Genomic DNA, 27959 nt, shown 5'->3' with positions numbered 1-27959 from the left:
TAAATAAAACCCATTCAAATACACATTAAAAATGTCTTTTCTGTTTTATTTGGTTTTCGAATTCGGTTAGTTTGGCGTTACAATTAGTAGAGTTTATTGTACAGATAGCAGCTAGACGTATATTAAAAGTCAGATTCCCACGGACTGGTGCACGGTGAACCACCTTCATCTTCATCTTCATCTTTATCCTCTTTTTTCCACCCCTCCCTTGGTTTCACTGGCCAACCTAGTTGCTGTCAAATCGCCAGCGGATCTGGAGCAATCCTCAGGTGGACTGGCGGATCTTGATGCTGTCCCGATCCCGCTGGTCCTGTTCGTCGCTGTCGCAGTCGCCGCTCTCGGCGGTGTCCTCATCCTCGCCAGCGGAGCTATCCTTGGCGAACAGGTGCCTTAGGCAGCTCCGCTTCACGTATAAAAAAGCGCACAGGGCGCAGAGCAGGAAGATCACCCCCACGGAACTGCCGATGATCAGGGCGCGAACCTTCCGCTGAGAGGGCACGTCTATGAGGAGCTCGTGGCTGGGCACCGACTGCTGGGTGTTGGTGCCCACCGCCAGGACCTGCACCTTGAACAGGGTGTCCTCCTTGAGGTGGCGCAGCTGGTAGTAGTTGTCGAAGGTCTCCGCGTGGCCGATGAGGAAGTGCTCCGGCTCCTTCCACCAGCGGACGGCGTACAATCGCAGGCCCTCTAGTCCCTGGGTGGGATGCTCCCAGTGGAGGAGCCAGCCCTGCTGGTTGCTAATGGCAGTGAGGTTCCAGGGAGCTCCCAGTCCCCCAGCGGGAGCAGTGACCTGACCCAGGTCATGTTGCAGCTGCTGGGCATCAACGTCCTCCGCTCTGATGGGCGAGGCTGCAAGGATATCTGTTTTATTATCCTTACTTTCAGATAAGTATATAATCTTACGCTGCGTTTGGAAGCGGAACTGCTTGCTGAACATCCCGTCGCCGTACTTGTCCTGGCTGAGCACCATGAATTCGTATTCCTTGCCAGGCTGCAGGTGCTGCACAGTGGCCTCCATCACCTTCTTGTCCAGCACGCGAAGGGTCCGCCACTCGGGGGCCTCCATGAGTCGGTACCACACGGTGTACTCCAAGTGGGGGCGAAGGTATCCTAAAGGGGATTGATTTCAACAATTTATTAAAATAGACTCTGCCCGTGATCTGCCGCATTTCTGCCACTACTAACAATATGAAACAAACATTTTTCCTTGTGAAAATCCCTTTGAGATAGGAGGTTATATAAGAGCGTAGGCTGACCATTAAACTAGGGCTTTATGCACACCTCTGATCCTTTCAGCGAAGGGCCTCCATACTGCATTTCGAAATCAGCGTTGAGCACCGAAAGATGTCCCCCCGTCCACTTCCACACCCAATTACACCCATTTTCTCACCTGGCTGCCAGCGTATGGTGATGCAGGTCTCCGTGCTGTTGGCCGTGAGATTGTACGGCGCCCGGGGCGCGATGTTCTCAATCATCAGCTCGGCCTCCGCCGTGATGGTGGCCGCCTCGTTGGTGGCCGAGCACTCGTATATTCCACGGTCCCCCTCCACCAGGCCAGTGATGGTCAGGTTGCCGCCGCTGAGACTGAACCTGTCCGGCGGCAGTGGGGTCCCGTCCTTCTGCAAATTGGTTGGGTGCGGAACGAGAGTCAGGGGCCCAAATCAGAGTTACACCGATAAAAAGAGATGGGATGGGATTATTAACTGATCCTAAGTGTCGAACGATTTGCTCATGTCAAAAAGTATGTCACAATTTATATTAAATGTCACTCTTTGTTTTTCGTTGCATACTTTTAGACACCCCTTTAAATATCTCATTTTCAAAGTTGTATAAAAATATTTAAAAGTCCTATTTAATTTGGTTTTTAGACACACCCTATAATTTCTCTAGCACTTTAAGCATTATATTATTCGGTATTTAGGAAAATATTATGATGATATTTATCTTCCGACTTGATAAAAGTTTAACTAACAAACCGTTTTTTCTCGCAGTGCCTGGTCAGGTGGAACTGCCAGTATGCATAATTAAAAATGCAATCAAGTGAAACTGCATGCGCTCCCCTTTTGGCATTACCATTCGGCAGCTGCCTTTTGCCATTTTAGGCAGTCCCAGATGACAATGACCATACGGACGGTACGGACAGTACGGACAATACGGACAAAGCGGACAATATGGACTCACCCTGCTCCAGACAATGGAGGGCCGATTGTTTCCGTCCCGGTCGATGGCTTCGCAGGGCAGCTCGGCCGCTTCGCCCAGCTTCTGGATGTAGATGGCCTTGGGCGTGACGCTGAAGATGGGCGGCCGGAGCACAATCACGCTGATGACCGGCGATGGTCCGTCCGTGCCGAGGTCGTTGTAGGGCGTGCACGTGTAGCTGCCGGCGTGGTTCTCGTCCACCTTGGCGAAGAACAGGCTGCCGTTCATTTTGTAGAACACCCCGGGCACGTTGTACGAGTCGAACAGGAGGCCGTCCTTCTCCCAGCGCAGATTCTTCAGCGGCGGATTCGCCCGGAAGTGGCAGTCGAGCACGGCGGGCTGGCCGTAAGGCAGGTAAACCTCCGGCGGGGCGTAAATCACTTTGGCCTTATCTGGGGCAGAAAAGAGGATATTGTCATTACCAACTTATGATTCAGTTTTCGGAAAACAGCCTCTCCGTTTGAAAACCAACCCAAAACTATATATGGAACATTTTTTCGGATTGAATTGGGTGTGGCGTCTAAAAGTATGCAACAATACATTTCCGGCATTTAAAAGAATTCGTCTTTTACTGCATACTTCTATGCGCCTTTTTAAATGATTTCGAAACCTTAGCGAATCCTGATCCCTTAAATATGAAATTATGCTAATGTTTCCTTAAAAAAGATTTTAAAGATTCTAATACTTTCTAGAAAACCCAAGCCCCACTCACATTGTATGTTGAGAAAGGCCTTGGCCGTCTGCAGTTCGCCCTCGTGGTTGCGCACCTTGCACTCGTACTCGCCCAGGTCGCTCATCATGGTGGGATCGATGCTCAGGCTGCCGTCGGGACCGATGTAGGATCTCCTCACCAGATCCTGGACCTCCTGCAGCAGCACTCCGTCCTTGTACCAGGAGGCCTGCGAGTTATCCGGGTACTTCATCACGCAGTGGAAGAAGGCGGTCTGTCCCTCCTGGATGGTCTGGTTCACGGGCGGGATTCGAATGAGGGATCCACCCTGGACCGCCAGATGGTAGGCGGTTCCATTGTTGCGGACCGAGGGCGAGCGGTTGGGGAAGCTTACTTGGCAGTGGTACCAGCCCTGGTCCGATTCGCGGATGGCAGTCAGATTGACGGAGGCTCTTCCAAACTCCGGATGGTTCTGCACAAGATGCAGTCGGCCATTGAAGAGCTCGTTGGTGGAGGTCTCCTGCTCATACCAGGTGAAGATTTTCTTGCTCTGTGGGTAGAGAAGTGCCATAAATATATTTACTGTATGCATATTTTTTAATAAATATTAAATCTAAAATTTACCAGATCCAGATTCCTCAAGTTACATACCAAATTTTGAGTAATAAAATTTATCTCTCCCAAGAAAAGTACACATTTAAGTGCATATTTGTTGTGAATGCCAGCTGAACCATGAAATGACAATGAGAATTGCAACTCTCGAGTACGAAATACCTAGATACAAATTTCCCCTGCTTGGTTATGATTTGGCTCCGCCATCTCGGGGCTGCAATTGCAGTTATAAATCATGAGCAATGCGGAATCTATATAGAGAACACGCCCACACACACTCGCTGTGTAACAGTTTGTGTCAGACGTGTGTGTGCGATTGTTTATGCCCCCGATTTCTCCCCATGCGCCATTATAATTTTCGCAAACTCCCGCTGAGCCCAACAACAGCAGCCCCCCCTTTTTGGGGCCCCCTTTCGGGTGCCCGACCATGATTGTGACGTAGCGCAGCGGTGGCCAACGGCTTTCAAAGGCCCCCAAAACCCCACAAGAATATAACAATAACCAGGGAAGGTTGATTGGGGGGTGAGGAACCCATGCCGCTACTTTGTTGACAAATTTAAATGGGCTCACGTGGCGCGGCGCACTTGAAGTGCTCAATGCTAGCCCGCCCCTGAAATAGGATTTGAGTTTAATTCGCAAACCGTACTATTCAAGACCAACGAGAATATAGTTTACCAAGATGCGTAACGTAATATTTATGATGTTAGCGAATGGATTACTTTTCCCCTTTTAATGGGTGCTTAAATAATTAGGTTGATGGGGAAATAATGATTCAATTTATTATTTGGACAGCGTTCCATTCTGGATTTGTAATGCCATTGTGGTGGCCATTAAATGCAATAAGCTGTCCAATTTGATAAGTGGGTTTGTCCTTTCGACTGGACTTCTGAAAAAGGACTAGAATCAAATTCTGACGCACCACACTATTCAAGATAAATAGAGTATAGTCTAACAAGATGCGTAACGTCTGCAGAAAGAGGAACCTATATCATCATACACACATGTCCCTTTCGAATGGGTTACTCTTCCTGTTTGGATGGCTAGCTTAAACAATTAATTTGATGGCGAAACAATGATTCAATTTATTATTTTGACAACGTAGCATTCTGGATTTGTAATAGCATTGTGACAGCCATTAAATGCATTACACTGTCCAGTTTGATTAGTGTGCTTATCGTTCCCACTAATGGTGATAGAGAAAATTATAAATTAATTTGATACCCTGAAATGCGTTTGTGTTTTAGATCAATCAACTATCTATCAGAGTGAATCGTAAAAATGGCTTGGCCTGCGGCTTTCAAAGGCTAAATCTGTCAAAGTAAAAAAAACATTTACTCGCCCATAAAAAGATCTAATCTGGGCAATAGATTATCGCTTTATAGGCGGATAATAATTCAATTCGAAAGCGGTTTTTTCTTCTTTGCTGTTTTTGCGGTTCTCTGCCTGGTGGCATATTAAATTATTTTTGTTTTAATTAATGCTGAAAATATTTGTCAATATTTATTAAATATATGGCCTGGCAATTATACATGTGCATAGGCAAAACAAGAAAAACCGAAAGGCGAAAAAAGCGAAAAAATAATAATGGCATGCGGGTAAACAGAATGTGTTTGCGTTGCATCATATGGCAAAGAGTCGGAAAAAACTGCGTTAGGCTTAAATTATTTAAATGCAATTGAATCGGCTGCGGTCGCTGGCCGCTGTTCTAATTGCTCTGGCACACACATTTTTATGCTCGCTTTGTTTGCGCACTTGACTTTCGTCTATACGTGCCATACCCTATAGCATACGCCATATAGTACACTGCATTTTATTTGCCGGGTTAGGACTGTCACACCCCATAAACCGCATGCTAGGGATTCTGTTTTCCCGGTTATTGATAGCCTCCGACCGCAAAAAAAGCAGCTGTGCCATGGGATATCGGATATGGTATATGGGATACGTTTAATTGTGTGCTGTTTCTACATCGGATGCAGTGGGTGTCAGTTGATCTATTGACATTAGGTTTGTGCTTTAATTGAGATCGGGAAAGATGCACCGCCCGGCATCAATGTCACCCACATCGCATCACCGTTTTATGGGACGGGATGGGACCGGATTGGATGGGAGCTATGGCGAAACCGCCTTGAGTAGATTATGGTGCACTCAAGATCCGCCCGTCCTAACCCATAACTATGATTATGTACACCCAACTGTGTGTCAAGTGTCGTCTGCCGCCGCACACACATTTATCAGCATTATCTAACAAATTACAAACGTAACTTGATTTATCCGGTAATTTTGCCGTCGTTGTGGCGCGAAAATTTGCAACCCAGCCTCGCGGTGGCCGTGAAAGTCGCTCTACAATATAGAATACGTAGAACATGGAATACATTTGCAGACACACACTAAAAATGTATAGAAAAGGCCATAAATCAGGCAGATTATGCATATGCCCGTGGACTCCAAATCGCGCGTATGAGTTTGTTTAATTATAGCCGAGAAAAACCCATTTTTTCGAGCGCAATTAAAGTGTATCTATCAAAATGACATCATGACCCGCTGACCGAGTGGACAAAAAGCATGGAAACACAATGGGAAAGGGGAGTGACCAGCGGGAAAAAAGCAAATTAAGCAGCCAGCTAAATAGGTAAAAACATAAGCGGGACAGACCCCCGATTACCGATGGGAATGCGATGTGATCTGAATCAAAGACAGCATAGGGGTTAAGGGGTTAAGGGGGTCTGGAGTGGACATCTGATGGCCACTGATGACGGGCGTGTGCGATGAATGGTAATTCACTCGATTTAAATACTAACGCACGCCGGAACATATTGCTCTGTCTGAAAATCGCTGAAATCGCTCTGATTGTCTGCGAGGATTGCAATGAATTTGCAATTGAATTAAATTGCATTACTCACAGTTGTCAACAAAATGCCAGCCATTCAATTCGATTGAATCCAATTGAAATTGATTTCAACTGGTTCACTTACCCCGCTGTCTTTGATGTCACACTTCACACTGACACTCTTCGCATTTCGCATTTCGCTTTCCGCGATTTGTTTTTGCCCCGATGTGATGTGTTGGTAATTTAAAGTGTTTGCCATACTGAAATCACTCCTCGGCGCGTCAAATTAAATTTAATTTTATATGGAAAATGGCGAATGGCGAGGCGGAAGCGGAAGCGAGGAGGAGGAGCCGGCCAGGAATGCAGCGATGCAGCCAGGATGCGACCCGATCGACTGCATGTGGTTGCGCTTTAATTAGTAGCCAAGGGCGGGGATCCACCAACCCACCAGTCCGTCGAACCACCAACACAACCACCTTGGTGGTGCTCCATGGGGACGGGGTTGATGGGATGGGGTTGGGAATGATGCGGATGGGGAGCCACCCCACTGGCACGGCGATTGCATTTTCTGCGATGCAATGGCTGACTGCACTTGTCAAAAAAGATAAACAATACAAATGATTTTACGGAGCTTTAATTTGTCTTATTAAAAAACATTGTCCCTAAGGATGAGGTTAAAAAATAAAATTGTTTACCTATTAACTGATAAGTAAGCAAGATCCATCAAATTAAGTTCCCAAAAAGTTGTATACAATTAAATTTTAAAGGATCTGCAAAACGAAATATATCGTTTTATTTATAATCATTAGGGCTGTCAAATAATATTATACATCTATTTGCCACCTAATAAAACGAACCATTTATCAAAGTCACCTAAGAATAGTAATATACTATTAATATACTATAATATATTATCTCTCAAGTTGATCATAAGTCGCAACAAATATTAGATTTAATAGTGAATCCTCATAGCTTCAACTTGGCTGATAAAAGAAGGATTACAACCAATTAAAAGTAGCAAGTCTGAAAAAGTCCTTAAAATATCCTTACATATTTAACTTGCCTGATAAAAAAAGAATGACAACCTATCAAAATTTGAAAATCCCAATAAGTACTTAAAATATTTTTCTGTTACCTCTGACTCTTCATTAAACTTAAAGAACCTTATTAATAAGCCCAGGGCTTTCCCATTCATTTATTTTCATGTGATCACTAATCATGTGGACTTATAAGTATCTTGTTTACTTATAACCATTTTTGGCCACCGGGATTCTTGCAGTGCGGTCGTAAAGTGCGACCCTTTTAATGAATGTGGGAGCCGCGTTCCACGCTGCGCTGGACCAACAGCATCCAGCAGACGCAATTAAGGCTAACCAAGCATTCCGGACTGGCCCTGGTCAGTCAGTCAGCCAGCCGGAGGGGGGTTCTGTAGAGTCCCGGGTTCCGGGGTCCAGGGGTCGGGGTCTGGGCCACCTACGTGTCTGATAAATTAATAATTTCGACAATTTCATTTAAGAACTGCGTGCGCGTCGGCGTGAGCCATAAATAAGTGAGTGGGCCAGCACAGATAAAAAGTTCGCTTGATATTTACATATTTCGCGTGGTTTTGTTTGGTAAATAGTTATATTAAAATAATCGGTTTACTTAAAATATTTCCACTAAAAAGAAGAAAATTCAGAGCACTTAAAAAAATACAATTTGGAACTATATTTCCTTTATAAACTTTTTTACTCTTCGCTTTTCTCAGTATCTTACATCCTTGCTCCAGTGCACCAAGTACGGAATGGGGGCATCGAAGGGAAAGTCGATGTAGCAGTTGAAGACCACGTGGGAGCCCACCTTGGCCTCCAGGTTGGTCTGTCGCCTGTGATCGCGGGCACCGCTCGCCCAGGATATGCTCGTTAGGAAAAGAATCGCCAGAAGAGCCAGCAGCGAAGACCCAGAAGATCCGCTCTGCCGGAGTGTTCTGCTGCGTTTCGCTGGCATTTTATTCAGATACTTTCTTGCTTCTAATGGGTACTGCACTTGCACTCGGTCACTCACGCGCGGTGTCTTGCATAATGTTTCCGCGTTGCCAGAATGCGCAAAATCAAATTAAAAACCCCAACCCGAAATCAGGTCAATTGGCTCTAAGCGAGGCAGAGCTCTCTCGCGGAATTCGGATTTTCTAAGGCGCACGAAACCCGATCCGTTGTGTACTATATCTTTGTGCGCAGTTCCGTTCAGGTATAGTGCGGGTATAGTATAGGTATAGTATTATACGACGGCTGAGTTGCGGCGCTTTTTCGAGGGTTGCGAACTGAACTGAGCGGCTGGAGAAGAGCTACTGAATGCCGAGACCGAACCGAGATCAGACTGCAGAACGAGTGGCAGATGAGGCCGGGCTTTTGTGGCGATCTATGCTACACAGAAAGAATATTATGATATCTTATGATCCATTTGGGGATTTAATGCTAGACTTTGAAAAAACTACCTAACTTGTAGTCAGGATTTGGATAAATTACTAAGTAGAAATAGAAAAAACAAGTTTTTTTATTCATAGATGGGATTTGAACCCAGTTATGATATACGATCAAAATAATATATTTCTTAAGGGGATTTCATTTAAAAAAAAGTCCCTTCATAGCTGAGGAATTCCACCCGGTTGTTCTACATTTTCCAAAGAATTCTTTTGATATTTAGCTTAAAGATAGAGGGTTCTTTTGATATTTAGCTTAAAGATAGAGGGTTTTTTGTTCTCTGCAGTAGAACCAAGAGCCGACCAACCCCGATCCCAGCCGATGATTGCTTCTATGATCTTCTCTTTTCTCTCGCCTGTCAAACGTTTGACTGCATTTGACATTTGACACACGCCCACGCCATCTGCTTTGATGAGGTCTCCTTTGTCTGGAAAGCGTCTCCCCCACAATTCGCTTTCGCAGACGTTTATCCACTTAAATAATTAGGCGATCGCCAAAGTGTTGCAGATAGCATTTGGCCCCAAGAGTGAACTATCCCAGCAATAAAAGGTTAAACCATGATTCCCATTTATGGGAGTTCATTCATTGAAAAACTGTGTCAATCGTTCCTGCAAGTCGGATATATCCAGTGTGCATCCGCGAGTTATTTATACGGAATTTTTGTGAATTTCATTACCTTAATTGCCCCAATGCCAGGCAGTCATCTTCAGGTTGGCCACGGTGGCGTATGAGTGATATTTTGTGTGGAAGCAAAGGGGCATCAATTAAGGCCCACTTCCGGGATATTCCAGACGGAATGGGCAGTGAAAACACAGGTTTACGGTTTTATTTGATCAATTTCAAGTTTTGTATTTTTATTTGTTTTTTGTTTGGTTTTTTGTTTGTTTGTTTTTTTTTGCTTTGTTTTGTAAGTTTTATTTGTTTAAAAATTTTGTTCATTTTGCTAATTTCTCTTTATAATTGTGTGTCTGTATTAATTACAATATATTTCGTTCTAAACTGATTTATCCTTGTACGATTTATATATGCTGAATTGGAATTGCAGTGGGGAAAGTGGAAAGTCTGGAAAGTGAAAGTGTGTTGGCGGACAGGGGGAAGTGAGGCGAAAGTTGGTAAGTAATGTGTTCCGGGGAAATGTTGGCGAAATGGTCGTCGAAGTGGAAGGAGGTGCAAAAGAATATAGATTTCCCTTTCTTATATTTCTTATTTTGTTTCCTTTGATAGTTCCTATTTTTGTTCATTTCATTTGAGTCGAGTCGAGTTGAGTCGAAAAGTTAACTGGCGCACCTTGTCCAAAAATCAAAGTGGCAGACTAAAGCGTTAGATTTACTTAACTTAGATTTAATGTATTCCTCTTACTTAATGTACATGCCGTGTAATCCAGTATCTATATCCATATATACGTGCCGCATGTACATAATACATGCACTCGTACTCGTTCGTATAAATAATCATATATGTATCTATTTGCCTTAAAGTCCTGCGCCTAACGTCTCTCGGCTCCGTGGCTCAATTAAAATTCAATTTATGCTGTCATTTTGCAATTATTCGTTTGCGCTTTTCTCACTTCGTTCGCTTTCCGTTAATGCTCAGTTAATTAATTAATTTATTTCGTTCTAGTTAAACGTTTAATGTGTGTGTGTTCTCAGTGTGGGCGTGTTAGAGTGTGGGTGTCCTAGGCATTACAAAAATCAACTTATTTACTTGAATACCCTCAACATTTACAAAATACTTGCAACACAACTCGAGTTTTCCTCCCATCCCAGAACTTCTATGCTAGTTTATCATATCTCAATTTAAATACGACTTTCTCTGCGGCCTAAGAATGCAACAAGCGCGGATCTGTAAGGCCTACTCTACTTAGGATAATCCCATCTGATCTGGATAGGTCTTAGAGGTCGCGCTTGAAGAACTTGAAGAACTGACAGACGGGCTCATATTGTTAGGGGGGAAAATCAGAGGTCGGAAAAATGGGGCTTGCAAACAGATACGTTTGCAGTTGAAGGCCAAAAGAAATGCTTGAGATCATTAGTCGGTTGATTCGTAGTTGATTTCTTGATTTGTTTCGCGCTCCAACCGTCCCCTGAATAGTGTTATCGTAATCGTTATTATCGGTATCGTTATCGTATTATGTTTGTATATGCTCTGTAATTTACACAAGTTATACACACTCGCGGTCTTCTCGCTTCTCTCGCTCTGGCAGTGTTTTGGCGTCAAGTTGTGTCAAACCATCATTCCGTACAATTTGATCTTTAGACATGTTTATCGTTTATCGTTAATTGTTAATCGTTAATCAATTACCGTTTATCGTTAACAATACTTAAAAAACAGAAACGCCTCGTCTCGTTAAACTAAGCTGCATCCGGGGAGCTGTCTTTACACAACTGACCTATAACCTAAGACCAAATACCATCGCCCTGGGGAACCCGGGAAACTATCATATGGGGGTCCTTCGTCTAGCTTTCTCACTGGGCTCTGATCTTAACCGGAAAGAATAGTCTCTTTGGGTTTCCTTTCCTTTCTTCGATTGATTTCTTTGTGTTTTGCTTTTACTTTTGGGTTAATAAATATTTGTTCGAGTTAATTATCGTGTGTAGGTCAACAGTAAACATATATGCAGCAGTTATATTTCATTTAATTTTCGTTAAACTGTTTTGGTTTTTATTTCGCTTTCGTTTTTTTTGTTTCTTCGCTTTGTAGGTTTCTTGTCGTTAAATAATTTAATTATGAAACAATTTCTCTATATGTGGTTTTAATTACTTTTAGCGCTTTTATTTTGAGTCGTCGCCTCTTCGTTCTCCACTTCTGCTCTCTAGTTGTTAACAACTAAATGCTTAACAGCTAGCATATTCCGTATTAATTTAGTTTAGTTGTAAGGTAACATAATTTAGGCTTACGCTTGTGGATTGTTAATTAATGTTTAATGCTCAATGTTTAACATATCTCGATCTGTGTTACGTTAAGTATCAATATCTAATACACTCGTAAATAATAGTTAATTGTAATTGTAATTTGTGTTTGCTTCATTTACTTGCGTTAAATGTCAATTTTACGTTTATCGATTTCTGTAATAATATGTTGCTATAATTGCTATAGTTGTTAAATATTATACTTAAACTTCTGGGGGCCCTCCCCCGAATATATGTACACAGCTTTCATCTCATTTTAAATCTACTAATTGTTTCTGGCTTCTAAGTGTTTTGTTTTTGCTTTGCTTTTGCTTTTTCTGGGTGTGAGTTTGCAGGGGGCCAAACTTTTAAAGTTCATCTCTGAATTGCGGGGGCCTGATCCAATATCATATCGCGTCTGATTGCTGTCCAACTTTGTCGGTGTATCTATCATCCGTGAATCTGGCTCTTTGTGGGAGTGGTTTTGGGCTGGCAAGTGGGTGTGGCTGGGGCTCAATTAAATGCTCCATTGGCTCAGCAAACGCTCTCCATTTGCTGCATCGCTTGGCGTTTGCGGTAGGCATAGAACTCCTCCCTCATGGCCTGCAGTCTGACCTCCACGTTGTCGTAGCGGGGCAGGTGAATCGGTAGAGATCGTGGCTTCCTGCTGCCTCCCAGCCCTCCTCCCAATGCCCCACTGTAGGGGGCATGGCTGTGCAGCAGACTCCCGCTCAGGGGGCCCAGTGTGTGGTGGTGATAGGGATGCGTATCTATGTGCAGGTTGAGATCTTCGCGCAGCATGCTCGATGCACTGGGTGTGGGCGTGGCCGGATCGAACTCGTAGTGCCCATCCACACTGCCCACGTCCACGGGACAGGGGGCCTTCGGGAGGTTACTGTCCGTGGCCGCGTTCAGTCTTGAGATCATCTCCAGCCAGTGGGCCATCGTGTAGGGCGGCGTGGTGGCCCGGGGATACGAGTAGGAACCGTGTGGCGTCTGTCCCTGGGCCTGCTGTCCTCCAAAATAACCCGAATGCTTGGGCGGCGACGGAGGTGCTCTATAGGGCGGTAGTAGCCTCCATTCACTGGTGCTCCCCGGGTGGTTTGAGGTGTTCTTCGAACCAAACCCACTCGAACTGGAGCGGGATTCTGGGGAGGCCTCCAGGCCCCCGGGATTCATGGAGTTGCGCAGGTTGAGATTCAGTTGGGGCAGAGGTGAGAGCATCTCGTGCTGCTGCTGACGGCTGCTGAAGAGCCTGGAATGATGACGTGGATACCAGCGGGTTCTTGGGCGATAGCTGGCCTGCGATTGGTAGTAGCTCCTCCACGAGGGAGGCGATGGCAGCTGGAGCGGCACAAAGTGATCCTCCAGGGGATGTTGCTTCTGCTGCTGCTGCCGGCGGGTCTCCTCCTGAATGGTTCTCAACGAGGGCAGCTCCTGGGAGTAGTACCTGTATCTACTGCTTAGGTTATGGGAAGATCTCTCCGCGGAATTCGGGGGATACACGGTGCTCAGGTCGCTGAAATGCGTGGGATAGGCTCCACTACCACCGCTGGTGAGCAAGAGTTGCTGATGATGGGGCTGCAATTGCTGGGGCGAACTGGAGAATATCCTGGAGATCCTCGAGGGAGTGTAGAGCTGCTGTTGCTGCTGCTGGCTGAGACTGCCACTGATTGTGTTAATATGCAGAGGCCTACTTCTGTCCGCGTTGCCATACAAATTATTGCTGCTCGTGTAGGGACGCAGGACATTCTGATAGCGGGCTCCACTCACCGCCTCATCGAAGTAGGACTGAGGATTGGGAACCGAAGCCTGCTTGCCCCCGATCTTCAGCAGGCCCTGGAGGAAGCCCCTGGCCGAATCCGCCGCCGACTGGAGACTCAGCTGGCTGGAGGAGGCCACCAGGGGACGTCGCCACGAAGCCCGAGCCGTGATGAAGTTCCGCCGCGACAGGAATCCCCCATCGTCGCTGGAGGATTTCTGGGAGACGTTGCTGTTGCGCCGCTCGAAGAGCCCACCGCCACCGTCCACCACATCCACATTGGCCGATTCCAGGGTCTGTTGCGAGTATCCCAGTTTCGAGACCCCCTCCACATCCAGCACAAAGCGTCCGTCGAGGCTTCGTTGGATGCGGCTTACGGAACGCCTCCGTCCTCCTCCGCCCCCCTCATCGCCATCCTCGAGGTTCGGAGAACTGTAGATGGAGTGGCAGTTGGTGCAGCGATCAGGTGGCCAGATCCAGTGGAGGATGGCAATGAGAATGGCGGTTAGACTTGATATTCGGGTTTGTTTGTACCTGTGCGGGGGAGAAGAAAAGGTTTTAGTAAGGGCGGTACACACAAATTAAACAAATAATCAAAGACGCAATGAAAAGAAACAAGGTATTTGAAAATTGAAGGAAATAAATAGAAACGAGAAAGTTGGGCTTGCCACAGAAAGCTCTAAAAGTTTAAGGTACCCAAAAACAGTGTCAGAAAGTATGCTACAATAAACGAATTTTTTCGAAAGCATACTTTTAGACACCAGCTTAAACTGTTTCAAGCTTCTGTTCTTCTTCTTTTATAGTTACCAAATTACAAGAACATCGACTTACCCAACCCTTCTTTCTCTCTCGATATTTAAATATTTTCTAAAGAGGAATTAAGGAAACCCCTAATTCCCCTCATGCAAAACTAAACACATGGGAATAACCAAGAAATCACTTAACTGAAGCCAACTCAACTAAAGAAAACTTTGATTAAGTTTGAGAAAAGTTTGCTTACGATTTTGATTATGACAGGATGGACCTGGAACTATAAAAACGCTTTCATAATCACGGTAATGTTCAGTATTGCTATGGAGCGAGAGTAGATCGGTGGAACGTGCATGGCGGATGCCAATCAGAGTGAAATGGGTAGACAGATAGATGACAAGATACAGATTCAGATAAGGTTTGCAGTTGGGCGAATTTGGGGGAGAATTTAGAGTCAGATTAGAGATGCCACCGAAGGGGATACTCACTTTTTTAAAGGCACTTGACCAGAGGAAATTGAGCCCGTACTGCGATTGTGCAAATGATGATTATTGGCGGCAATGTTACGAGCGTCCGTTATCCTGCAAGCTACCATGTTGAACTCTGCAAACGTATAATTTCTAAAATTAATTTGGCGTGCAGCGTGAGCCGTCCTATCCGGTAAATAAAATACCCGTACACCGTACGTATAGCTACCAAGCACACACACTCTATATATACACACACGACGGTCACGGATATATGTCTATGCATATGCATATCTACTACGGTGCTCTCTACATATAGACGTATATAAATGCGATTACACTCTTTCGAAATTCTGCTTAAATCAGGGACAAGCTGGCATAACGCGGCTGTTTGTTGATTTTGGTCGAGAACGGGTTGAAATTAAGGTCATTGGCACAGAGAGAAAGGTGTTTTAAATAGTTGTCCTTAGGTTTTGGATTTTAAATTGGAGATATATCATGCTTATACCACTGGGATTTTGATATCTTTTATAAATCTGTCTAAAAGTAGGCAATGAAAAATGTTGCATACTTTCAGGCACCTTATTAAGAGATATAAAAAACTCCCAACTTTAATTAGGGTATATCATTATTGTAAATTGTTACAATTTACTCTAATCGGAATCTTTCTCGCTGTGCACCTGCCCACGTTGATTATGCCAATTTGCATGCCAGCATCGCCAGATTACACACTAATGTTGTTTCAGTTGTCGTCGCTAATAAGTTTAGATTGTTTAAATTTTAGCAGTAACTAGGCTATTACTAAAGGACACTAAACAGTCGCCAGTTAGCAGATAACAGTTGCCATTTACCAGTTAGCAGTTAGATGACTACGACTAAACTATGTTGTTAGTTGGTTTCAGTTTTAGTTTCAGTTGATTGGGTTGCAATTACATGTTGGGGGCAGAAGGAGCAATGCCAATTAGTGATTCGGAGTTTGGGTAATTGAACGGCGGCTACGGGTTCGAGGAATAACAATGCCAACATAATCGAAACTTAATGCTCCTCCGGCCAGTTGACGGTTATCGGTGACAAACTATTTGGGGACACCCACATATATACGGCTATATGCGAAAACCTGCTATATACCATATAGCATATACACTCCGAAGTGCATATATACACAGCCGTGTGCTCTTCGCAGTATTTTATTTAGGATCTGGCTTCGAATGGTTGGAAAAAACAATGACACGTGAAATGGCTTTTAAATGGTCAAGTTACGAATTGTGCCAACGGAAAAGAGAGAGACTGAGAGATAAGAACTGAAGTTTAATGCAATCGAGAACCAAATATTGCTGATTATATGGGGATTATGGGGGATGCAAAAACACAAAAACTGAGGAGAAGCGACAAAAACTTGTGATTCACACACAAAAAACGAAAAGTGTTTGAGAAGTATTGTTTTTGTTTCGTTTGGCAGTGCTTGTGTTTTGGTTTTTGGGTAATTATGAAATCTGTGGAATGTGTGGGGTGCTTGAGAAATATATGCGGCAGTATCGGAGCGATCTGCCCGAGAAGAGGGGCACTGACAACTTGTGACCGACGGATTGCGGACTGTTAGTGGAATGCAGATGCTTAATCGATGGTTGTGGTGATGTCAGTGTTGGTTAGTTGGTTGTTGGTTCTTGATAGGTTGGTTCTGGTTGGTGGGGTGGTGGGAACTCGTCTGAAAATAACCTTTAGTTGTCAGTACTCAGGATCTGTGGCACACGACATCGACTTAAAATGATTGCAAAAACTTACCCTTGCTTGCATCGATGTTGGGGTTTTAGGGGGTCTTACTATAGCATTACTCATATTTTGCGTTGCTCGGTCGCTCCGCCCTTTGACTGCCCAACTAGGACTTCAAAAGATATAATAGATATGGTGTAGGGTATGGTAATACCCATTTGAAGTCCCCGAGGTTGGGCGGACAGGGGCGGAGGACCCCAGGCATAACGGATCTATTGACGACGCGATCATTTTATGCTTTGGACTCGGTTTTGGTTTTGTTTTCTAGATGCGAGTGCTCTATCGACATGGTTTGGGGGCCTCTTTTACCATCTTTGTGCGTGAATTGTTTACAAAAAACGTCTGCCCAGTATTGCGCTATATAAATGGTCATTCGCCATGTATATAGATGTGGTTTCCTCTCTGCAAATGTCTCTTCAAATACCTTTATCTGTCATGAACTCAGCCCTGGGCAGAAACAACGACGATTTGGCCAAGAACATGCTTGTCAATGGTTCGGAGATAAAGGTATTTCTATCATCATCAGCGTTATCAGCTTGTCACATTTATATCATTAGCGGTTTTACGTTAATCTATCGTAATGTGCTTACCACAGCAAAAAAAAGGAGTTACGGAAAAAATTGTAGAACAATGTGTTCGGTATTGAATATACGTATGTACATCATATTTCGCAGTTAATGGGCTGCATTGATTTAAAAAATTCGCAATTTTCCTGCTCTTTGTTATTTTTTTTTCTGTGTCGTGTAAGTGTGTGGGGGAGGGGGGTCTCGGAAAGAATACATAAATAATTGATTTAAACAACGCAACATTAATTAATCCACTTAAAATACAGTTTAAAGCAAAAACCATAACAAAAGGCAGAGACAGAGGTTCGAAATGGTCGGTTTTCGGTCCGGGTTTTGATTCGATTGCATTAAAGCCAGCGGGCGTCAAATAATGGATGTCCTGGAAGTCCTGGTTGGGGTTCTGGTATGGGTCCTCTGGCCCTGGCATTTCAATTTCCGCTCAACTTTGGCCGGGTTTTTCATACTGCTTTCGAAAGGAGTTCCCCCGCAAATGGAGCTTAATCGATTGCTTAACTAAAGTGGCAACAACTAGTAATATGTTCATGCGTTGAATTCGAAAACAAACAGGCTGCAAAGCGCTATGAAGCCAGATTGAGATTACACAAAAAAAGATTTATATGTAGGCCCAATGATACGAACAGAAGGCTTAAGTAATGGAATGCAAACAAAAACTGATAATTTCAGAGGTCTGATGGCCGATTTTCAACTTAGATCTTTGGGAGTCACTTTTGTCTACGGAAATGGATTGGGGTGGACCAGGGGCGGGGACGAGCAGGGGGCAAGGGGGTTCTTGGGCCCAGAAAAGAAGAAATCAGAACTCAGGGCTAACGAAATCATGAACCAAAAAGAAGGATAACCAAATAAGGAAAAGCAAACCGAAATCCAATTAGTATGTAAATATATATACAGAGATTTTTCAGCAACTTTTGCCGAATTGTAACTCAATTTTACTTGCACAACTACAACGAAAAAGTACAAATCATACAAAATCTCAGACAGGCATAATTTATGGAGAATTTCATATCAAACGCCTCGACGGCTCAGAAATTTTGTCAAATATTTTACTTTCAGCAAACAGACAGTTTCAAATGCAAATTCCAATGTGCTGTTGTTGTCGAACAAACCAATATTTTAAGCTCAAATGCCAAAGGAGGAAAACTTGAACTCATAAAAGCACGGCAAGTAATGGTTATCGGTAATCAGTTCCAAGTTATCGATAATTGGGTGGCCTGCGCCGTCGGAAACTCGAAATGTATTTAATTAATAGTACGTTAGGCAGTTAGTTAGCTGGGGGTTAGTCATAATTACAATTATAATGGTTTTGGGTTCGCCAACAACAAGAACATCGTCATCGATTATTACGATTACTGTTTGCGATCGATCGTTAACGTTATCGGTACATCTATATCGTTAGCATTATCATTAGCATTAGCATTTTTAGTGATTGTCATCAAAAACCATTTCAAGTGTGTGTGTTAGCTTTAGCCTCAGTGTTACCTTTTTCCTGTTTTCGTCGTTTACGTTTATTGCAAATTTTTACGGCACAAACCGATAAAATGATCGCAACAATAAAAAACAGGATGCCCCCAACGACGCCGGCGGTAATCGCCTTGTGCTTGACACGTGCCGGCACCGGGAACTTCACCTCGTCGCTGGACTCGTAGGACTTCTCCGAGTTGGCCAGCACCCGGAAGTAGTAGGTCCTGCCGCCCACCAGGTTCTTCACCAGATACTGGGTCTCCTCCGGCCGGATTTGTCCCCGGTTGAGGGTCTTCCACTGGGCGTCCGTCCGGTACTTGATGGTGTAGAACTTGACGATGTGGGCCCGCTCCAGCGGCGACTGCCACGTGATGAGGAACCCGTTCGACACCTCCGTCACGGAAACGTTCCTCGGGGGTCCTGGCTTGGGACCTGTGTACATTTGGGGTGGGGGAGGAAAGGTAGAGCAAAAACGATCCATTAGTATGTACAGTGTACCCGGAAAATGGGTAAAATGGGGTGGTAGCCCTGCTTTTTGTCCTGCCTTGTTTTCCAGTCAGCAATTTAAAGCCATTTCAATTGCCAACAACGTACAAAGGTGAAATCCGACATCGAAATATTCATACATTGAAAACATTCAAGGGGAGTTGTATTAAGTATTAATGTTATAAATAAATCATTAAATTCCTCTTTAGGGTCCCTTTGTTTTGATCACTTAATGGGTTACAAATAGTTAACCTTCGTATTTAACCTTTTTATTTTCCCCCTTTCTAAAGCTAACTATTTTCAGTGTATGCTGGCTAAATCGTTTGCATTATTTATTTTGATTTATTTGCTTTTCATTTTATGCTTTGTTTATTTGCGCGAGGGATTTTCTACTTAGCCTTCCCCAATTTCTATAGAAAAAAGGGGCCTACTTTAAATTTGATTATATTTACCAATAAAAGGTTTTAACCATATATACCTAGCTATTTTAAATAAGAACTATATAACTGCTATTTTTCAGTGTAAGCTTCGCCCTTATTTGCTTTAGATTTTACTTATTTCATTTTTTCGCAACGCTTAAAAGCTTTATGAAAATTCCATTTGGCTTTTTGCAACTCTTTGCAACCTTTTCCTTTTTTGCACCATGCATTTATTCATGACAACGAGTCCTGGCTGTGGGGGGATTGACAAAAACACATTTTAATTAGCATACACACATAAAACTTTCCATTTTCGTATTTCGTATATCGCATTTGAATACTTGGGGGCCCTCAAACTTCCTTCCGTTTGAGTTTGCAAATGGATGGGGCGGCGCCAAAAAAAAATACCAAAGGATTCTCCTGAGTGTATGGAAACGAATTATAGGCATAGATAACCTGAATTCTCGGTACGCTTGTCAGGACCTCCTGATTGGAGAACGCGTGCTCGTGCTCGATGCAATTAACTGCCGGTCTCCATGGGATATTCGGCATTCTGTATTCTGTATTCTGGAGGACTCGGCTTGTCGCACATGCAAATGCAAATTAAAACTGCTTGGAGAAATACACAATGTGTCATGTAAATGGGGCCCAATTCGTAGCTCCCAATGGCGCTTATGAAATTTTGAACAGCATAAAACGATGTATGGTCATGGTGCGGAGTTCGGATGAGCTGACGGTGCGAAAGCGGGGATATGGGGCTTACTTTTCGGAGGGGGAAATGGGGAGTCCCCACGTGCGGCAATAAGTGCAAGCCATTTATTATGACGATGGAGATGGCGCTAACGAAAAATGCCACGCTCATTATGTATGTATGTATGTTAATTAAAAATGCTTTTAAAGAGCCCTCGCGGGATTTGGAAAGCGCATACTCTGCGTACTCGCATATATCAAAAGTTGATTATGCGAATGGGGCAGAAATGAGCAGCGAGCAGCAGGCACCAGTAGCAACCCTTTAATTCTCGGCCCGCATAAAAAATGTGCGCAGATTTGACATAACATAAACGAGACAAGTGACAAACATAAAAAGCAAAATGGCCCGGGAAAAGCGGCTGGGAAAAGCGGCCTAAATGAGATGGGTAGACACAGACGGACGGACTGTAAAAATGTCAAGGGTAGTAGGGTCGGCGGAAGGGTACAAAAAGGCACGAGGCACCGTCGCACGGTTAAATGTTATTTATGACTGCAGCACTGGGGATTCGGGCAGGGTTTTCGGGGCGGGTTCAGGGTGACCCGCAGTAAATCTGCAGTTTGCTTGCAGGAATTACTAGCTGTTTCACAAGACAGAGACATTACTTAAGCGCCACTTGCAAGTGAAAAAAATATGAGGGAAAATAATACAAGGCAGGACTTATATAGGTTGTTCAGTTAAGTTGTAGGCGTTTAAATGTGTAAAAGTGTAAGCAGTATCAGCAATGATATCTACTGGTGTACTTGTGCGGAAATAATAACAAGTAGTAATGATAACTCGGTCGTAAAGTAGTAAGAATTGTCTAAACAGTTGGTTTTAGGACCCAGGTAATGGCAAAATGTCCCTTTAATACTCAAGAATTTGCGAGAATCTAAAAATAAACATTTTTTTCATTTTCAACTGAAGAATTCGCGTTTTACCGCTAACTTTTACACATTTCAACTTAACTGAACACCCTAATATGGTATTATGTAGTGATGTTTGATACGAGTACCTTTGACTCTCAATTTGGGCGGCGAGTAAACTAGCTTGCCGTGCGAGTCGGTGTGAAAGTAAATGTCAAAATAGGCTAAGAGGTCTGCAAATAAATCAGAAACACAAGAGCACAAAACACAAAATTCAAATCAAATCAAGTCGAGTAAATAATTAAAACTAAAGTGTGCAAAAAGGGGGAGGTGCGTGTTTGGAAAATTGAAAGAAAGTGCAGTCCAAGTACCGAATAGTGTGCTAACTACGGGGTCACCGTTCTCAAAGGTCAGAGAGAGGAACTCAATCGCTCGCATCGAGTCCTCGATAAGTTTACCTTGATCGAATGCAAATTCTGCTGCCCCAAGAACTGAAAAACCCGCACGGCAACAAAGACCGAGCTGTAATTATGACAGTGAAATGCATTGAATATTCATAAGTGCACATGTGTGGGCTTTCGTTTATAATCAGCCTTGACACGCATTTAGATTTCACTCCTTCTTCTGGTGGGCATGCCAAGTGGCTGGATACTGGGTTGATCGGGAAGATTAGGCACTGGCCCAGAAATCAATAGTCTGAATGTATCGGAAAGTGGACATTTGATGTATCTTAAGTCCTTATAAAAACTATTTGGCTTGGTTTGACAGTGGAATCACTGGGGCTTTGACATGAATTTTTAAGGTTCCTAAAAGTATGCTGTGAAAAAATAAACGCCGTTTTTTGGTTGATGCTTTAGAACTTGCGAATAAAAAATTATAATGTTGCATACTTTAAGGCGCCCTTATAAAACTAGCAAAACCCTAGAATAATTTGGGCACTTTCGATGTTTTAAAACGTTTTCTACTCTCTAAAAAATACTAATCTTTATTATTTGTACTTTCTGGGTGGGGGTAACCCTATTCCCGGCCCTTCATTGTCATAATTTAGTTAAAGCAACTAATACCTTTAAGGCTATCTTAAATGCTGAGTGTAGGGTAACCCCAATTCGTTCCCCCAGTTATTTAATTTCCCGAATGTCAGGGCAGAAATGCTGCAAATGTTGAAGGAGCTCGCTGCCTGCTGCTCGCATTGTTGTTATTAATTTTTAAGCGCTGCGCCGTATGGTTAAAACAGCAGGGAAAGCAGCACGCACCGCTCTGCACCACCCTGCACCACCCATTTCGTTTCAGTGGGTGTTGGGTGGTTGGGTGGCTGGGTGGTTCAGTGTGAGCAAATGCCAGCGTCAGCGGGTCTACATGGCGGATGAAAATTGCTCGACATAAACAAATGTGGCACGGACATTCACACACACAGATGCAGAAGTGGGCGGTGGGCGGTGGGTTGGTGGGGCAGTGGCAAATGGTTTACCGTTGATGTTTTATGCAGGATTTAAAACAAAAAATGGAAATATTATAAGGAAAATAAAGCAGCGACCAAGGAGCACAAAAGAAAATAAAAGCCAAAGGAAATACAATTTCTGCGAGGCGTTTGCTTTAGCTGCTGTTGTTGTTTTAGTTACTGTTCTTGTTCTTGTTGTTGCTGTTGTTGTTTGCTGGGCTGCTGAGGATGAAATGAGGCGGTGGGCGGTGGGTGGTCTACAGTGGGTGGTGTCTGTGGGTGGATGGGCGGTAGATGGTTCTGGTGTTGGTAGGTGTTTCGTTACAAGCGCCAAAAAAGGTACACACGTACACGAAATCCAGGGTTGCATTACACAACACGGCGCACATTTGCCGCCAGAGTTGCCGCCTTTTTTGTTTTTCGTTGTCCTTGTTGCTGTTCTTGTTGTTGTTACTTGATATTTTGTAGCGTTTTTCCTCATTTTTCGAAACCTACGCGTGCGCCAACACGTATACGCACTGTAATACACGCACACACACACACAGACTAAATTAAATACGCTAAATGGGGGAAAACATTTATTTGTGTGTGTGTTTTGACAGGGGTGGGGGTGGGGGGGTGTACATACACATACAAAACCAGAGAGTGGTGGGGGGGATAAACTACACAACAAAGGAGCAAAAGAGACAGAGAGCAGGGATAAAATTAACTATTATCGCAAAGCGGTTGGAAAAACACGCGGCAACGTCGACAAAGGCATTCAAATTGCCGCACCTACGGAAAAGTCAAGGGGTGGGGGAGGGGGGGCGAAAGGACCTAGACGGGGGCGTGGCAGGGGCGCCCTTGGTAAATGTGCTCGGCATTTGGTAATATTGCTGTTTAAATTACGGAGTGAGCATGGGCGTTGTCATATCGACCGCATACACAACCTGCAAGACACGGCGGCCCAGTTGTAAAAACAGTTCAATTAATTTAAATAATTAAATGCGGGGCCCAAACTGTTATAATTACGCACACACGCGAGCGGAGATCAGGATAGTCCTGTGTGCGTGAGAGCCACAAATGTAATATTCGCAGGACCAGAGGCCCCGGCACATGTGGCAAATTATGCCCCGTGGGAAACGGCGGGAATTTGGGGCGTGTTCTTTGGCAGCCAATAAATGGGTAGCCCCGTATAATTGGTTTGAATATTTAATTGTTGCTTTTTTCGTAGCTGGCCCCAAAAGCCAAAATGAATATTGAATTCATTGGGGAGAGGAGTGGGATATTGCTCTGCGGTCGCCGCAAGTGGGGAAAGTAAGGGGAAGTGCCCATCAGTTGGTTGCAAAATTGATTGAACTCTCCAAGATTTTGGTGAAATATTGAAAAACAAATGTGGGTATTTACAGTTTTGGTACGGGTAGCATTCAAGCCTCATGCAGATTAGGGTTGGGAACGGAGAAACTATCATATTTGGGGGGGAAATGGTTTCTACAAACTATAGCCTCATAAAAAAATCATAATCCTACATGTATAATCACATCTGAACATAATTGAGGGCCAACTAGCTATCTAACTTTTCTTGTTTGATCTAGTTATTAAAAGAGAAGACAACAACAGGAGCTACACAATCATGCATTATAATATATACTTAATTTGGTTTTCAAAAAAAAGGAACTCATTATTTTGGAACCCCCTTTATAGATTGGTAAATTTCTGTGTATATACATCATTCAGTGAAACGATTGCTGGCGCAACAACTATAATCCCTTGGAACCATTTTAAAACTAGAGGGATTTGATCCTTGTACGTCGGTGGCTGCGATTGCTGATCCGGTCTATTCCGATTCTTATATACAACTACGCATTCTAGGGATTGGTTTTTATTTTTTTGGGTATTTTCTCTTACCAGCTTCGTCTGGCATTAGCTGAAAGAATGAGTCGGGCGGTTGTGTTGCAGCCTTGACATTACGTGGCGCTGCCGGAGCGTCTTCTATTGAACCCGAATTTTCCGTGGTTCCCAGGAAAAATTCGTGGTCGCGGTTTGGCATTTGACAGTTTGCATTTGATTGCGCGCATGATTAGTATGAGAAAGTTAGAGATCGAGTAGCGGTTTTGTTTTTCGATGAGGAGGTCGGTGAGGAAAAAGAGAAGAAAACGAGAGAAAAACAAGAGCGTTATGTTAGAGCCAATCCAGATTCAGTTTGTGCAGTTTTCATGAGATTATGTGCAGGATATGCCGGGATATGCGACTGCAGCAAGAACCCAAAAACGGAAGGAGCAAAGCGAACGAAAGAGAGAGGTACGAAAGGATCCAGAGGACTTACCCAGGGTGCGCACGGTCATCACTTTGCTCATCATCCCGTCGCCGAGGACATTCCTGCCCACCACCTGGAACTCGTAGGTGGTTCCGGAGGCCAGACCGTTGATGGTCACCTGTGTGCTGCCCGAGGGCGTTACGGAGATGGTCTGCCAGTCGTTGACCCCCGCCTCCCGGAACCAGATGGTATAGTCCTGCTTGTACTCCGATCCCCCGCTATATCCCGGCAGCCATTGCAGCGTTATCGAGGACTCTGTGGCCTTGCCGGTGATGTTGTAGGGGGCATGGGGCTGGGTGCCCTCGATCACCAGCTGGGTCACGGCCATCAGGGTGGCCACCTCGTTGGACACCACACACTGGTAGTAGCCGAAGTCCTCCCGCCGCAGGTTCTCTATGGTGATGTTGCCCCCCGAGATCTTGATGCGGTTGCGCTGCGACTCGGCCAGCTGCTCGCCCTCTTGGCGCTGCCACTTTATGGTGGGCCTCTCGGTGCCCTCCGCCTCCAGGGCGTCGCAGTGCATCTCCACGCTGTCGCCCACCTTCCGCTGGTAGAGCGTCTCCGGCTCCACCGTGAAGGCGGGTGGCTTCCTGACCAGCACGTCCATGATCCCGGAGGCACCGGCCGTTCCCAACGCATTGTACGGCGTGCAGGAGTACTGGCCCTGGTGCTCCTCGTTCACCCGCGTGAACAGCAGCGATCCGTTGGCCATCACCACGATGTCCTTCATCTGGTAGGGCTCCAGCAGGCGCTTGTCCTTCGTCCAGGTGACGTACTGCAGCTGGGGGCTCGACTTGATGTAGCACTGGACCACGCCGGCCAGCCGGAACGGCAGGTACTGCACCGTGGGCGTGAAGGTGACCTTGGCGGGATCTGGAAAGGAGGTGGTGGAAGTGGATAAATAGATGTTAGAGTGAAGAATCGATTTCCAGCAAAAGTTTTTAATTTTTAGTCTTTTATATATGTTATTCAATATTCAATGGATGGGAGTAACCAGATAACGTGAATTAATTGTGTTATTAATTTCCAACTAGAAACTAAAATCGCTGAAATTTTTAGTTACTTTTTGGGATGTAGAAAATGACTTTCTTTGTATCTCTTACTGCAGTTTCAATTTTAATTGAAGTCGTTAGATTAAGAGTAGATAGGGACATTTATAACAAAAGGCTAACAGTCTTATTTGACCGATGTTAAATTTAGGGAATGCGCTACTTTTATTTACAGGTTTGAATTGTATAAGATTTACTAAGCACATAATAAAAAGTTATAATATGTGCTTGAGGAAAAGTAGATAGGGATAGACGTATAAAATTATTAACTAACTAAATGAACATTATGATTGAATCTCATTTGTTGAAATATATCCCAATACTCACATTCGACGCTGAGGTAGGCGGAGGCGCTCTGCGGATCGCCGATGCCGTTGGTCACCTCGCAGAGGTACTGGCCCGAGTCGTCCGGCTTGATGGGGTTGATGATGAGCGAGCCGTCCTTTCGGATGGTGACCCGGGTCTCCAGGGAGGCCACCTCCCGCACGGGGGACCCCTCGCGGTACCAGCGCACCGTGACATTCCCGGGCATGGCCTTAGCCTCGCAGGAGAATATCACTTTTTCGCCCTCGTTCTTCGTTTGGTTGGTCGGGGGCACCTGTGTTTTTGCAAGGCGAAAAGATACTTTCAGATAAGGTAGTCCCAAAAACGGGTAACGAACTGCAAACTTATGATGGCTGACTGTTGACTGTTGACTAATTCAAATCATGAGAAGGAACCACCCCTGGTCGTCCGCTGCCTTTTTGGAGCCTGGAGCTTGACAGCTAATTTTTGGCTGTCGCCGTCATCGATATCCTTTGTGTGCACTCGCTCCCGAGAAATAACATTTTGTGCTGTCACAGCTATGAAAGGCTCCCCCCGAAACTCCCTGACATCCCCTCCTCTGCCATTGACAACTTGTCAGTCAAATGTCAGGAGCCAAACATTACGGACCGAACCCCTTTCGTCCTTTTCGTCCTTCCCGTAATTGCATGAGTGCATTCTGTGGAGCTTGGCTTATTTAATGGGCACATTTGCCGCCGCTTTGCCTTCGGGCAATTTGCTGGCAGACTGTTTCATTTGAATTAGTTTTAGTTATGGCCAAAATTGATGTGGGTTGCTTTTGCTTTTGCTGTGGCCGCTGCTGTTGCTGCCCGAAATGGCCTCGTAAATTGAATTGGCTCGATCTGGCTTCGATTTCCCTTGGGGTCATCCATAAAATGTCCACTTTGCCTGTGGCCAGATAAATGTTATTGCAATATTTATGCGCAGATTGCTGCAAAACGGTTGAGCAGTAATTGAAGCACGAGGTATGTGCAATTGCCCAGCCCACTGCCGCCTGCTTTTCTTGGCTGGCCTGAAAAGCCAGCAAAAGGTCAAAGTTCAAGCCAAGTTCCAAGACGCCAACCGCTTTGTGCATGCAAGGCGGAAAAGGAAAACCCTAAGCCAGCAAGGATAGACCAAAAAGGCAGGATTGCTTGCAAGGTACAGTGAGGAAAATGGATCTTGGTTATGTAAATCACATTTTGAGAAGTCGAACATTTTGAGAAGCCCAAAAAAACTACTCACTTGTACTCACACTACTACCTATACTTGGTGATATTATTATTATTATGAATCTATTATGAAAATATATATTTAGAAAAAAGTCCAGAATAATGTTAAAGAAATAATTTAGCTATATATTTTGAATTTGTCACGAACCCAAATCCAATATGTCACATGTTAAGACCTATGCTATATCAAAGCAGTATTAAAAGCTTTTTTATACATTCGATGACTATCATATTTTTCTCGCTGTGTAGGCTTAGTCGCCCCCCCCTCCACCCCTGCTGCAGTTGCAGTTGCTAACTGTAAATAACCGAAATGCAAATGCATTAGCGGGCGCGCACAAAAGTATGCTATACAGACGACGACGACGGCCATGTTCCACCCACATATGCACGAAGGTTTTCCCGGAACGGGGTGGAAAGTGGGCTGTAAAGTGGGTGGGGGTGTTGGTGGGTCTGGGTGGGTGTGGGGCATGTGAGCATGCTTGTATGCAGGTTGTAAATAGGGGGATCTGCCTGAGACTAGGCGAATGACCATGTCAAGTGTACCGAGTGCTCCTCCTTCTGCTGGTTGTTCTGTTCAGTTTCTGTTTAGCTGTTTTATGGGGGGGTGGGGGCTGTTCTAGGGGGTCTGCCCTTTCTGGCATGTAAATACGGGCCGGATGGAGGCCACATGGAGGCACAAAAAGTTTCACGCTTG

At 44.5% G+C, this 27959-nt stretch overlaps 2 protein-coding genes across 11 annotated transcripts in view; both read right to left on the bottom strand.

Moving 5' to 3' along the window:
* Window positions 1-19: 19 nt before the first annotated feature.
* On the bottom strand, window positions 20-8634 carry LOC119547164 (protein borderless). Its single transcript, XM_037853890.1, has 6 exons — window positions 8064-8634; window positions 2912-3419; window positions 2182-2591; window positions 1391-1619; window positions 904-1110; window positions 20-849 (listed from the first exon to the last, which is right to left on the bottom strand). Exons 1-6 carry the CDS (start codon window positions 8292-8294, stop codon window positions 266-268), a joined length of 2169 nt encoding a protein of 722 aa, XP_037709818.1. The 5' UTR covers window positions 8295-8634; the 3' UTR covers window positions 20-265.
* Window positions 8635-10814: 2180 nt separating this feature from the next.
* LOC119548558 (protein turtle) overlaps window positions 10815-27959 on the bottom strand; it is a 41797-nt gene continuing 24652 nt past the window's right edge. For 4 of the 10 annotated variants that reach the window (XM_037855859.1, XM_037855862.1, XM_037855860.1 and 1 more), the window contains 7 exons: window positions 26058-26328; window positions 24691-25554; window positions 24273-24356; window positions 18468-18881; window positions 14656-14770; window positions 14418-14488; window positions 13776-13951 (listed from right to left, as the gene is read on the bottom strand). In XM_037855859.1, coding sequence (XP_037711787.1) covers window positions 13923-13951; window positions 14418-14488; window positions 14656-14770; window positions 18468-18881; window positions 24273-24356; window positions 24691-25554; window positions 26058-26328 — 1848 coding nt within the window. In that variant the 3' untranslated portion in view covers window positions 13776-13922. Of the gene's footprint in view, window positions 13952-14414; window positions 14489-14655; window positions 18882-24272; window positions 24357-24690; window positions 25555-26057; window positions 26329-27959 lie in introns of those variants that run through there. The other 6 variants (XR_005219299.1, XR_005219302.1, XM_037855863.1 and 3 more) reach the window with 5 other exon arrangements.

The sequence above is a fragment of the Drosophila subpulchrella genome, chromosome 2L (genome assembly GCF_014743375.2).
Source record: "Drosophila subpulchrella strain 33 F10 #4 breed RU33 chromosome 2L, RU_Dsub_v1.1 Primary Assembly, whole genome shotgun sequence".
Taxonomy (NCBI): Eukaryota; Metazoa; Arthropoda; class Insecta; order Diptera; family Drosophilidae; genus Drosophila; species Drosophila subpulchrella.
The sequence above is the reverse complement of the archived record's forward strand: the minus strand, read 5'-3'. Positions and strand labels throughout refer to the sequence as shown.

Excerpts from the sequence above, each read along its gene's own strand:
- LOC119547164 (XM_037853890.1), bottom strand. The coding sequence starts at position 8,294 with ATGCCAGCGAAACGCAGCAGAACACTCCGGCAGAGCGGATCTTCTGGG. Across the intron at positions 2,592-2,911 it reads GGCCTTTCTCAACATACAAT|ATAAGGCCAAAGTGATTTAC; the intron begins GTGAGTGGGGCT and ends TTTCTGCCCCAG. Across the intron at positions 850-903 it reads GTTCCGCTTCCAAACGCAGC|CCTCGCCCATCAGAGCGGAG; the intron begins GTAAGATTATAT and ends ATATCCTTGCAG.